Below are 12,245 nucleotides of genomic sequence, written 5' to 3'. Positions count from 1 at the left end.
TTTACCTGATATGAAAGAGTATTTATTGAAATGAAGAACAATAACAGAACAGGAGATAGTGCATTGTCCCTCTTCTTTTTCCCTTTCAATATATTTCGTTAGCAAGAGTGGTCTTGGATTGATTTACTTTACTAGAAGAGATATAGCGTGAGAAAATGTGTGGATGATTGATAAAATCTGATAAATGTCTTGGGTGGTTATGATCTGCTAACCATTTCTTAAATTGGTTGCCAGCGACCACTACCAAATATTGTAATTTTGAACCCTGTGTTTGATGTGTTTAGCCATTTTGATTTCCTTCCTACTAATAGCGGTCTCTATAATTTTCACCCTTGAATCACATAATAGTTTCTGTAGCATCACCTTTATTTTTGGGTACCCGTATGGAAGCGGGAGGATGGTCCTTTTGCTCAGGAACAATTAATCAGTTATATATGTTGTAGCTGATGCATGACTCATGCTTGTACTTACATGTGGTTTACTGTTTATCAGGAATTGAAGCGCAGGAGAAGAAAAAGGAAGAGTAGGAAGGAGAAGAGGAGGAGGAGGAGTCACCAACATTCAGATGATGATTCTTCTGATGATTCTGCTGATTTGCGGCATAAAGGGAGGAGCGGGAAGGCGACGTCAGTACTTCAGATGATTTGCGAGTGGTAGGGGCAAGAAGCGGTCTGAGAAGAAGAGCAGGAAACATCGCCATGAAGAGGACTAGCATCTACAGTGGGTGATATGTCTTGTGCTTTTAAGGTTCCTCTAAACTGCTGTTAAGTGTGCCCTATTCAATCTTTAATCTGGTGGTTGATAAGCTTTTTGATGAAAACCACTTTTTGATAAAATGATAAATATTTAAAAATTGTTTTGAATTATTTATTCCCTCAAATATTTTTAGAGATAAATATATTTACACGTTCTGATTTATGATTTATTTACATAAGTCATTCCTATTTTTGGCATAATTATAAAAACTATTCCTGGCAATAAGGATAGTTTATATAATGATATTAACGTTTCTTGGGGGTATATGCATTATTTTTCAAAAAGTAAGGATGATTTTTGTAAATAATGTTGACGTTTTAGTGAGTGTATGTATAATTTTTCAAAAATAGAAATAATTTGTATAAATAATGGGGTGTAGATGTAATTATCCCATATTTTTATTTGTATTACACAAATTTTCAAACTTAGCAGTAAATTAATACATTCTATCATAAAATAATTTGATACAATAATTTATTATGAAATGCTTCAATTTCAATTCTTTTCACTTCGGATGAGTTAGGCCTACTTTTTGATAATTGATTATATTAAAAATTACTTTTCTTTTAATTGATTTTTTTATAATAAGTAATTTTAAAATAATTGATTTTATAAAATCTTGATTTGCCAAAATGCTTTAAAGTTTAACTTCTACAAAATTCGAATTATTTGCTTCAAAATCATGATTAATGAAAAATGATTTTAAATATAAGTTATCAATTACCTTTATCACTATAATTTAAGTTTCAAATACTGTTTTCAGAACCTCAATTATTAAAAGGAGTGTTTACGATAATTTCTATTTTTATGATGAAATAAATTACAGGAAAAATTTTATAAATTAAACAATAGTAATTAGAATATTTGAAAATAAAAATTAAAAAATAAAAAAAATAGAATATTTGAATACATAGTTTAATATTTATAATTTTATTTAAATAATTTGAAAACAAAACGTATAAAATATAAAATTCTTTTCAATTTATTTTCAAAATTACGAGCACCCCCTAAACCATTCTAACCTTTTTAGTACTTTTTTTGAAACACAATAAATTTTCATAAAACGCAGCTTTCTGTGGTAACTTTTTTCCACAGCAACTTTTGGAAAGTTGAAAACTCCTCATTTCATCATTTGGTTCTTGACAAAATCAAATGCAGACAAAACCAGAAAAGAACCTCAACCCCCCCCCCCCCCCCCCAAGCTTCTTTTCTTTTTTCCTTTTAGCTTCCTTTCAATACCTTAACAAAAGAGACGCCCACAAACATCCAGACTGTAAAAGCCCCTTTTGCACTTCCCTTAATTTAAATTTGCAATCTTAATGAGATAGCATTAGAGAATTAGCATCTTTAACACACATAATGGCCATTAGTCTATATTTTTCACTCCAATTTTGAAGGGCTGCTTAATTTTTTTTTTTTTATCTTTAATTTCTTTTGTGATTTGGTTGTAGTAAATAAACAGATAAATACATTGCAACCCTGAAGTGAAAATGCAAACAAGGAGTCCAGGGGAATTGAAATCAGTGGTGGGAGCAACAGATACAAGAGGGAAGCACAGGATTTCTGCTGAACTAAAGAGACTCGAGCAAGAAACTCGATTCTTGGAGGTTTGTTTCTGTTTGTCTTTGAATTTGACCATTTTGACTTGTGTTTAATGATTTATAAGTTTTTTTTGCTGTTTCTGTTGAACTTCGGTGCCCTTGTTTAGTTTGAATGGTGAAAGGTGAAAATCTTGGTGTTGTATGATGTCTTTTTTGGTGCATTTTTCATTCAGCAATGATAAAGTGCTGTAGGACATTGAACTTTGTTTTCATGTTAGGCTACAACAGTGAAAAGAGAAGCTATTGTTTCCCCAAGCATTTGTATATCTTGTTGGCCACTTGATGAATGTTATATGAGGACTTTTTGGTTGTCTTTTATTGTTTTCTCCAGAAGACTTGGAATCTTTCTGTTTGTGGAGTCTAGTGGGAGCACAAGCACTCCCACTTAACGCATGTACGTCTATGTGTGTGTGTGTGTTTGTATGTGTATGTATAGGTATTGCATTTGATTTTCTTGTACAGCAACCTGAAATTGGGGATTGAAATTTGTGGCTCATAGTTTTTAAGGTTAGCTACAACGATCTCCTGTTGGTGTTAATTTAATACATGTATCTCCCTTTTGGAATTCCAAAAACCTCCTTTCTAAATTTGTTCTATCAGAAAATCACAATTTATTTCCCTTCTGGGAGCATGCAAACATTGTCAACTTTGAGGCCAATCTTGATAATTTCGGAACGTGGCAAGGTATAGTCAATAATACACTAACTACTAGCTGAGGTCAACTCAACCTTTTATGCAATAACATGTTTCTAGAAAATTGGTTGAATTGCACTTGTGCTGTTCCTCATACAATGATAATACGATCTCAACAATGGATGGACTATGGACATTGGATGATATATGAATACAGGTACCTGTGAGAAAATTTGTGTACTGTTTAATGTGTTTTTTATCTGATCCACTAGTTAGCTGCAGTTGAATGCAAACAGTCATTGGAGTGTGTTTCCTTGAGGGATGATGTCCTTGATCTTGTTGGTTTATGATTCTAGAAACTGGTGAACAGAGATGAAAAAGTTGGGAAACTTCTGTTTTATATTCCCTTCTTTTTAAAACTTATTTACTGCTATAATGAATGCGATTGGCTTGAAAGAAGTTCTTCTTTGTTTTAACAGTCAAACTATGCATGTCGTCAGAGAAGTGCCAACTGTCCAAGGAGGCTGAACTAGGGATCTTTTGGTTAAATTCATGCTACATCCGGTATTTTTCCCACGTGTATGGATGTTTGCCACATACTCCTCATTTTTAGAAAGTGGGATATGTGTTAACCATCTAACTACTTGATTCTCGTTATGAATGTTGGATACCTGTTTAATACATATGCTAAAGTTTGAGTTTATCCAACATCCGTGTCGTTTTCTATGTTATTGCAAATGCATCCATTATGTCCTTAATAGATCTCCTATGTAAGGCTGACCGAATTTTGCATGTCTAGATTTATGCCTAGAATGGTGTTGTTTGTACATATTCTCATTATTCATATATGAATATTTAACTTGCTTTAGTTGAATACATTGTCACTTGAGAGATGAAAATATTATTTACATTGCACTAAAATTCAGAAGGGAGACCGCGGTTAACATGCATATTTAAGTCTGAACTCAAATTTAAGGCTGCAAAAGTGAAACTTGTTGACCAAGAAGAACCGTTATACTTGATCTAAAACTACCCAAGTCCGAACTTATTCAGATGCTGTCCTGTTAAATTTTCAAGGAGATCGCATTTGTTGCATGCTAAACCATTTCTATACAAGCAATCACTGCACTTGTGGGTAAGAATCAAGAAACAAAATGAATTTGATGTTACTCAGAAAACCATCAAATCTCCTTATTTGGCTCGTAATATTCTATGCTGTAACCCCAACCTCTTCTGGATTTCTCATAAATCTGGGGTTTTTGTACAATCTGCTGAAATTGACTTGGCTGGTTTCATAATTGATGCTTCCAGAGTTAAAGTTCTGAATTGATTAAGAAATTCGAACACTATATGCTGTGAAAATTAAATCCCCTTGCTTTAAGATGTCTAGTTCGAGGAATGCCCGCAAGAAGAAACAAGTTTCTTTCAATCATCGTTCTTTAAGTACTTACGGCTGATAGTGTTCTTTCTGGTTGTTACTTCATTTACTCCATTAAATTTATTATGGACAATTAACTGCTCACTCTAATATTTCATTTTCAGGAAGAACTAGAACAGCTCGAGAGAATGGAGAAAGCATCAGTTGCTTGTAAGGAGTAAGTGAAAAGATATATATATATATATATATATATATATAACTGGCTGCATTTCTGCTTTTCTGCTTGTCGCCAGCCCTCTAATTGTGCCTGTATATTTACCAGGATGCTGATTACTATCAAAACAAGACCAGATCCGCTACTCCCACTGTAAGAAATCTTGTTTTTGTAAATCTTAACATTTCAAATCAACAATGTAGTATTCAAGGTTTGCTTACGTGTGGTTTCCAGAACCCAGGGTCCGGTCAATCCAATGTGGGATAGATGGTTTGAAGGACCACAAGATTCTTCAAGATGCAGGTGCTGGATACTATAATGTCTGCAGCAGTTTCCAAGAACCAACTCTTTCTAGGAGTGGTTTTTTTCCAAAATGTTAATCTTAACAACGGGACTGCTATTGGGTACGATGTGGTTTGAGAAAGTGACGGCTCAATGTGCAGAAGATCTCTTTTAAGCAGATTGATATCGTTAAGGTTTTGGATATTCACTGTTATTAGGAGTAAGGGTGTTGAATGGGTGAGATGTTTCACCAAAATTTTCCATTTTGGAAATTTTAATGTACTTAAATGATAGTTTTCTATTGTTATATTATGATGATGTTCTTCATCTTGCTATTTGTTGAGCCTTAATTTTCCTGAGAAAGAGTGTTGAGGTTGAGGCTAGTGTGTAGAATCGACTCAAAATACTATGAGTTTCCCCATTCCATGCTGCAGATGTCAATGCAGTGTCAGACCATGAACAACAGAAGCTTTCAAGTGGAATTCTTAAATACAAGTGATTAACTGAAGTAAACAGCATGAGTTATAGTGCTTCTGTGGATGAGCACTTGCACTAACAAAGATCACTAAATTCAGCTACTCTATTGAAACATTCACTCCTATATCGTTTATAGATATGCTGAAGTGTGATCAGTTATCAGCAAACTCAGCAACGTAATCTGCCGACCACTCCTTCCTTCATCAGAAACAACATTAGAACTAGATAAGTGTATTCAGTTGCATGATTTTGGGGGATTAGATGATACATGATATTGTCAGCATTCATCAAACTAGAAACGTTAAGATTAATTTCTGCTTTGTATTTTTACCATTTCTAGCTTGTTGCTTTTCCTGCAACTCTCTGAGCAATCCAGCCCAAACCATCATAAAGGCCTTCGCCAGTGAGGGCACAGCAAGCTTGGATGTGCCAATCATGGTTCTTGATGCTATGGAGAGATAGTGCATCAGTTATTTCAGCAGGTGTCATAGCGTCCTTGAGATCCTGTTTGTTTGCAAAAACGAGTACTACTGCAGTTTGTAGATCCTCATTTGGAAGTAGCTTAAATAGTTCATCTTTCATTATCGAGATCCTAGATCTATCAGTGCTGTCGATTACCACTATCACAGCATGTGTCCCACGATAATAAGTTGCCCATGACGTCCTTAGCCTGTCCTGCCCACCAAGATCCCAAACCTGATAAACAAGGAACGAAATGCAAATTATATTGCAGATCAAACTCAAGTAGAATTGAGAAGTAAGCTAAGAACAACATCAGGAACCGTTTCCAAGCAAGGAACTAACCGAATTAATTGAGAAAATATAATATGTGCCTTGAACGGAATCATACAATTATGGTGAATACTGACTTCATCAATTGAAGCATTTTTCTGTCACCCCCTGTTCTAAATAAAAGGGTGAAGCCTCCTGTCTTAAAACCCCTAGTTCTCATATAATAAGGTGCACTCTACTGCCCTAAAATGTCAGTAGTCCAGAAATCTTAAGAGTGGAAAATAGCTTAGTTAATGAGGAACCATAGCTATCATCATTTACATCTCAGATTGACTGGTTTAGAACTAACCAAATATCTTCGCTATTATCAAGGCAAGACCTATCCTACCAGATCTTATATTATTTATAAAATTAAAATTATAAACCATCCACTATCAAACATGATTTCACATCTATAATAACTTTTGTTTAATCAAAACAAATACTAAATACATTTCTATCTATATCAACACTTCTAGACCATTATCAAAACAACCATGATTTGACATCTAAATTGACTTTTTCTTCTCGAAAAATAATAGCAACATATTTTCATCCATTTTCAACGCTTTTCAACCATCATAAAAAACAATAATATTACCAATCGGATTCTCCAAAACACCCTTCAAGCTCTCCAAAATTCACATTCAGTTTCAGAAAGCCATCCAAAATCAACCCCAAGAACTCCAGACATTCCCAACTTTCTAAAACAAATACATAAGGTGACCAAATAAGCTATTAACAACTCCCTAATGCTTCCCTGAATTCATGTCAATATATACTTAGTATAATATTCAGATGCAGAGAACATGTATGAAGAGGACCCTCTAAATCCAACTCCAATTCCCTTCCACCGCATTACTTCTCGAACCCAAGATGTGGCAATTGAAAATGTGAAGATTTAGGCTGAAGTTTATTCCGGAAATATATTTATCTCATTATTTACCTTAAATCTGCAACTATCATAGACTCTTAAAGTACTTCTGACTAAACTTTTCCGCAGCAAGTTATCACGTCTGCTACTACATTTTACTAATTAATTCCAGTTTAATTCTCAATCTACCATAAGCAATAACAGAAGACCCAAAATCAAGCATATATTTGATAAAAGTAAATTTAAAATGAAACTTGTGTGAACCAATCGCCATCTGAATGAGTCATGCAATAATATAATGCTATAGTTGTTTGCATCGCCTTATTCACACATAGATTACAATTAAGGTCAGGTTCTCAAAATAACTTATGTAGCGCTTTCCTAATATATATGAATATCTTTTATGGATTTGAAAGACTGTGGATGCTCAAAATCTAGAGTAATCAGCTTTCGATAGATTCCAATAAAATAAAAAAATAAAGGTATATTCTGTTTCGGTCTTACCAGTAAATTCTAATATCCCAGCCGTGGCAGGCAATAGGCAACAGTCTGATTCCCACTTTAAAGACACTGAATTATTATAATCATCAAAAGACCTCATAATTTTCAAATTAAATATAAATAAATAAACTATCCAGCCGTACCCAAAACGTATTTATAAAATTTCCCAGATACTCCTCCAACCATATCAATACGTAAAGTGGATTTTTTCTATCAATTTTAGATAATCCAAAAAGATATCCAATATGTATCCATCTCGCATTCATATTCGAAAAATATCCAATACTGCACATAGCCACTTTTAGAAGCATCTTTGCCACATAAGTTGCAGCACAAACTCACTATTTATATGAGAAAAGTCTCCAACAAAGTCAAATATTTCACAATTTTCAGCACTTAACTTTGATGAAGGTTAGCCACCTTTAGATTGCATTGTGATCACGCTCAATTGGAGCAGTTCATCAAAGTCAATAAGTATTAGAGTTCCTTTTAGACCTATTGTTCTGTGGTAGATTTTCCAACATTTCTACTTTCATCACAAAATACCTTATATTGTAAACCAACACACCAAAATTTTCCATTGAAGTTTAATTAATTCAAACACATGCTGAATCAGTAAAGTCCTAACTCAACCTGATTAAAATCAATCAATGCACAAAAGCAGCCTAAATAACATCACTAGTTGATTGAAGAGAGGGACAACCTCCATCAACCCTTTTCTCGAGCAGGATTTCTCCCACATGTCTACTCTCTAAAAGTCTTCCAACATGCTCCATTTCCAGTCATCCTTTAGGGTCACCATATGGTACAAATTTGCGCACTTCTTTTGTTAGGACCACTCCACCATGTGTGATTTTCAGAACACTACCTCCAACTGAATACATCAATACTCGGAATCTAACTGACTCAAAAAATTAGATTCTTAGCATCTTCCAGAACATGCCACATCACCCAAAGTACAAAATACTCTATCAAACATTTTGATTATCACCAATCTAATACCTACGATCTACAAGTAGAATCATCACTTGAGGACAAAGTACTCGTCCTCTTTAATTTAATCAAAATAATCCCTTTTCAAGCATGCATGTGTTACACATTCAGAATTTAAAATCCAAACATCTCAAATAGAAGTATTCATGCATATCAATTTTGTGATAGTATCTCCATCTTCAAATTATGCAGCTGCTAACCCACGTCATATTGCCACTTTCACCATCCTCGTTTCTCTTTTTATAAGGACAATTCCTTTTAATGTACCCTTTCTCATTATAATTATAGAACCTTTTGTCCTTTTCTCTAGCCATTGGAATTGACCTACTGCGTGGACGTCCACCACTGGAATTTCCTCCCCTTCTGCTTCATATCTTGAACAAACCAACCTAATTCTTATCCCACATCTTAATTCACATTCTTTTGCTTATCATCAGACAAGAATAACACTACTAGATGTTCTAATTCCAATGTATTTTCATAATAAATTGATATCGTTACTAAACTATCACATGAATTCAGGAGGCACTTATGAAATAAAATGACTTATCTTCTTTCTTCAATTTTGTATCAACTTATATCCATCTGATATTCACTCTCTTACATCTTAAGACTACACAAATGGTGCTTTAGAAGCAACTTTGTGGACAAATTTCATAAGGTACCTATTACGCAATACCCACGCCAGCACTGAGTTATTAGGAATCATCACCCACAAATTATTGATAATCTTGTCGCAATATTGCGTTGATCACACTAATGAAGTGCAATTCCAAATGTTCCCACTACACATACTTCATATATCTCGACTTTCTCTGTTTTTCCTTCAATCTATTGCTAAGCCCTTTTGCCTCAACAGATCATGCACCCTTCTTCACCAAAGAGTGAAGCTCCCTTTACCGTCAAACTTTTGTACCTTGAAGTGTTTGTCATTGACAAGCCATCCATTGCAGTTAATTAAGTATCAACTTTCACTATCACCAAGTGGCTCTGACGTCACTTGTTGGGTAAAAGTGCCAAAACAAATGATGTACAGTAGTAAAAACTAATAAATTTTTTCCTCCTACTGAATCAAAGATAGGAATAAACTTGAAAAGATGTGGAATTATCCAAAATTGAGATAAAGTATGTTGTTGTAACTAAACCGTGCAAAGTTATGTTGTGGTTGAAGAAAGTTTAACAATAGTCAATTTGAAGCCACAACAATACATGCTCTACTGTACCAGTAGGGTACTATGTAGTTGAGTGAATATAAAAATTTTCACTCAAGATTAAAACACATCAATGTTAGATCACTGAAACTGAGGCATACTTGATAAAAGTCAATGCAACTAAATAAAGTTCATACTGATGAAAACGGTGAGGATATGCTTACAAATTACTTTACTTAGGGATAAGCTTCAAGCCTACAACAGCAAAGCCAGATTGGTGAGCCGCACATGAACTAGAGAGAGAGAATTGATGGGTTGGGCCATCCAAATGTGTATAGGAAAGGGTAAGTCAAAGAAATATAAATGCGGTCGCAACCTTTTTGCTGCTTGATTCCTTAGATGGTCAATTAGGCCTTTTTGCACCTAGGGCCACTAACCCCCAAGTTTGGCAAGAATATCAATGACGGAGCTCCTCAGTTGGCAATTGATACATTAACGGTATTAAGCCAGCAACCAAAATGCATAAATCAAAAAGGAAATCTTTCAAAATGCAATTCTTAAACGAGTAAGTGAAGAGAGGGGAGTACAGACAGTAAAAGAACAATCGGGCAGAGAGTTCTCTACAACTCCTGTTAAAATAGTTTCCCTTTGGTTTTCTAAGTTGAGCAACATGATATGTTTGGTGATTCAATAGATATTCTCTAGAGAAATTCGTCTCTTTAATTTATTTTAAGGAAGATTTTGTATCCTCTCTCTCTCTCTCTCTCTTTATATATATATAGGTAGATAGAGAGATAGATAGTGGTAGATATTTGATAGCACCACGGATTTTCCAATTTAGTTGTAGATTCTTATGTCCAATTTCTTTCCTCTTACACTTCATTCTGGAATCCTGCATTTTGTCAACTTACTTAAACAACAAGATGGAAAAGGATTTCTTACTCTCCATTGCAGTAATTTAATTAATTTTGGGACTATTATCCAACAGAAACAAATTTATCATTTTGAATTTTGCTTTCCTCCTGCAGTTGAGTAATTTAGGAAGAGATGAAATTGATATATCATAAACGAGCACATTTGAACAAGCATTTCCCTCACCAAAACCAAATCAAAGAAAAGATGCTTTCTTTAGGTTTTCATTGCTAAAATCCACGTAGAAACACAATATTGTTTATCAATAATATTGCCAAAAGAAAAATCCATCACATACCATCTCGCATTTGAACGTTATCGCTTCAATCAACAAACATTAAATTTAGCTAACACGTGCCTTCAAAGGTGAAAAGGAAAAAGCATCGGAAACACTACCTCAAACCGAATATTCTTGTAGACAACCTCCTCAACGTTGCTGCCAACGGTGGGATGGGTCGTAACCACCTCCCCCAAATGGAGCTTGTAAAGCGTAGTCGTTTTGCCGGCGTTGTCCAGGCCCACCACCACGATCTTGTACTCCTTCGCCGGGAACAACATGAACCACATCTTCGACATCAGTGCCCCCATCGATTCCCTGCAATTTTCGTTACCATAAAATTCCACCGATCAAGATCCAAGAAATATTATAACGCAAACAGCTAACAAATTCTTGAAATCGGAAAATGAAATCGATCATAAAATCGCACCTTCTCTGAAACTACTCAGATTCGTTCCCTGACGATGGAGACGAACTGATGCTCGACAAAGAATATGGGTTTTAGCGATCTTACTTTGTTGGTTGGATATAACAGATCTTTTGTTCAAAAGTAAAATGATAATATTGTAAAAGGTGGGTGGGAGAGTGGGTGTGTTTCGATATATATAATTTTTGGAGGGCTAAGAGAGAGATAACTCAAAATATTGAAAAGTATTGGAATATTGTTTGTGAGATGACAATTGCTATTTCCCTAAAATATTGGTTGGGTACCAGAAAACATAATCAAAGTACACAAAAAGTTCAAAATATACAAAATTAACAAATATGTCGGAAAGACAATACATTTTTTATGGAGTAAATTACATTAATACTTTTTAAGGTTAGATAAAGTATATAAATATCCTTCATTTTTTATAAAATTACACCTGCACCCTCAAGATTATAGATGTAATTACATCTATATTTCTATTAAAAAAGATAATACTTATGCAAATACCCTTTAAAAATTATTACACTAACACCCCTCAAAAAATATAACCCTAATTTTACCAAATACAAGTATTTATGTAATTTAACTTAACCTTCTGAGGTGGATGTAATTTACCCTTTTTACTAACATTGTAGGAACCCATTGATGGAATCTTTTTGAAAGTGCACCGGGGTGCTTTCTATGTGTACCTTCATAATGGAATATGTATCTACATCTTAAGTATTCTGTGCAAAGTACATTAGGTTTTGAGGAAAATAGTTTGTAAATAAAAATATGGATATATCTTTCCTCCTATATTGAAAGAATAAATAAATATAAAATAAATAATGAGATATATCTCTTTAAGTTTCAAAATAGAACTTGGAGAGAAAATTAAAGGGAATGAAAATAAATAAATTTATATTATATAATTATATCTATTGAATATTAGGTCGAGTTTGTGAACTCGTGACCCGATATACATTTATATTTAGTATATAATTTGAAATCTCCCA

General features: G+C 34.1%; 2 protein-coding genes across 3 annotated transcripts; one reads left to right on the top strand and one right to left on the bottom strand.

Moving 5' to 3' along the window:
* Positions 1-1,966: 1,966 nt before the first annotated feature.
* AGG2 (G-protein gamma subunit 2) lies at positions 1,967-5,191 on the top strand. The gene is made up of 4 exons (XM_011075171.3): positions 1,967-2,363; positions 4,533-4,585; positions 4,691-4,735; positions 4,817-5,191. The coding sequence occupies exons 1-4, from the start codon at positions 2,247-2,249 to the stop codon at positions 4,899-4,901; spliced, it is 300 nt and encodes a 99-aa protein (XP_011073473.1). The 5' UTR covers positions 1,967-2,246; the 3' UTR covers positions 4,902-5,191.
* Positions 5,192-5,329: 138 nt separating this feature from the next.
* On the bottom strand, positions 5,330-11,410 carry ARFC1 (ADP-ribosylation factor C1). Of its 2 annotated transcripts, XM_020692685.2 has the most exons (4): positions 11,251-11,410; positions 10,940-11,138; positions 5,673-6,037; positions 5,330-5,539 (listed from the first exon to the last, which is right to left on the bottom strand). In XM_020692685.2, the coding sequence occupies exons 2-3, from the start codon at positions 11,129-11,131 to the stop codon at positions 5,678-5,680; spliced, it is 552 nt and encodes a 183-aa protein (XP_020548344.1). In that variant the 5' UTR covers positions 11,132-11,138; positions 11,251-11,410; the 3' UTR covers positions 5,330-5,539; positions 5,673-5,677. The 2 variants fall into 2 exon arrangements, with proteins under 2 accessions (XP_020548344.1, XP_011073472.1); XM_011075170.3 differs by having other exon boundaries at positions 5,330-6,037.
* Between the last annotated feature and the right edge of the window lie 835 nt (positions 11,411-12,245).

The sequence above is a fragment of the Sesamum indicum genome, linkage group LG3, assembly GCF_026168435.1.
Source record: "Sesamum indicum cultivar Baizhima isolate 11 linkage group LG3, ASM2616843v1, whole genome shotgun sequence".
Lineage (NCBI taxonomy): Eukaryota > Viridiplantae > Streptophyta > Magnoliopsida > Lamiales > Pedaliaceae > Sesamum > Sesamum indicum.
The sequence above is the reverse complement of the archived record's forward strand: the minus strand, read 5'-3'. Positions and strand labels throughout refer to the sequence as shown.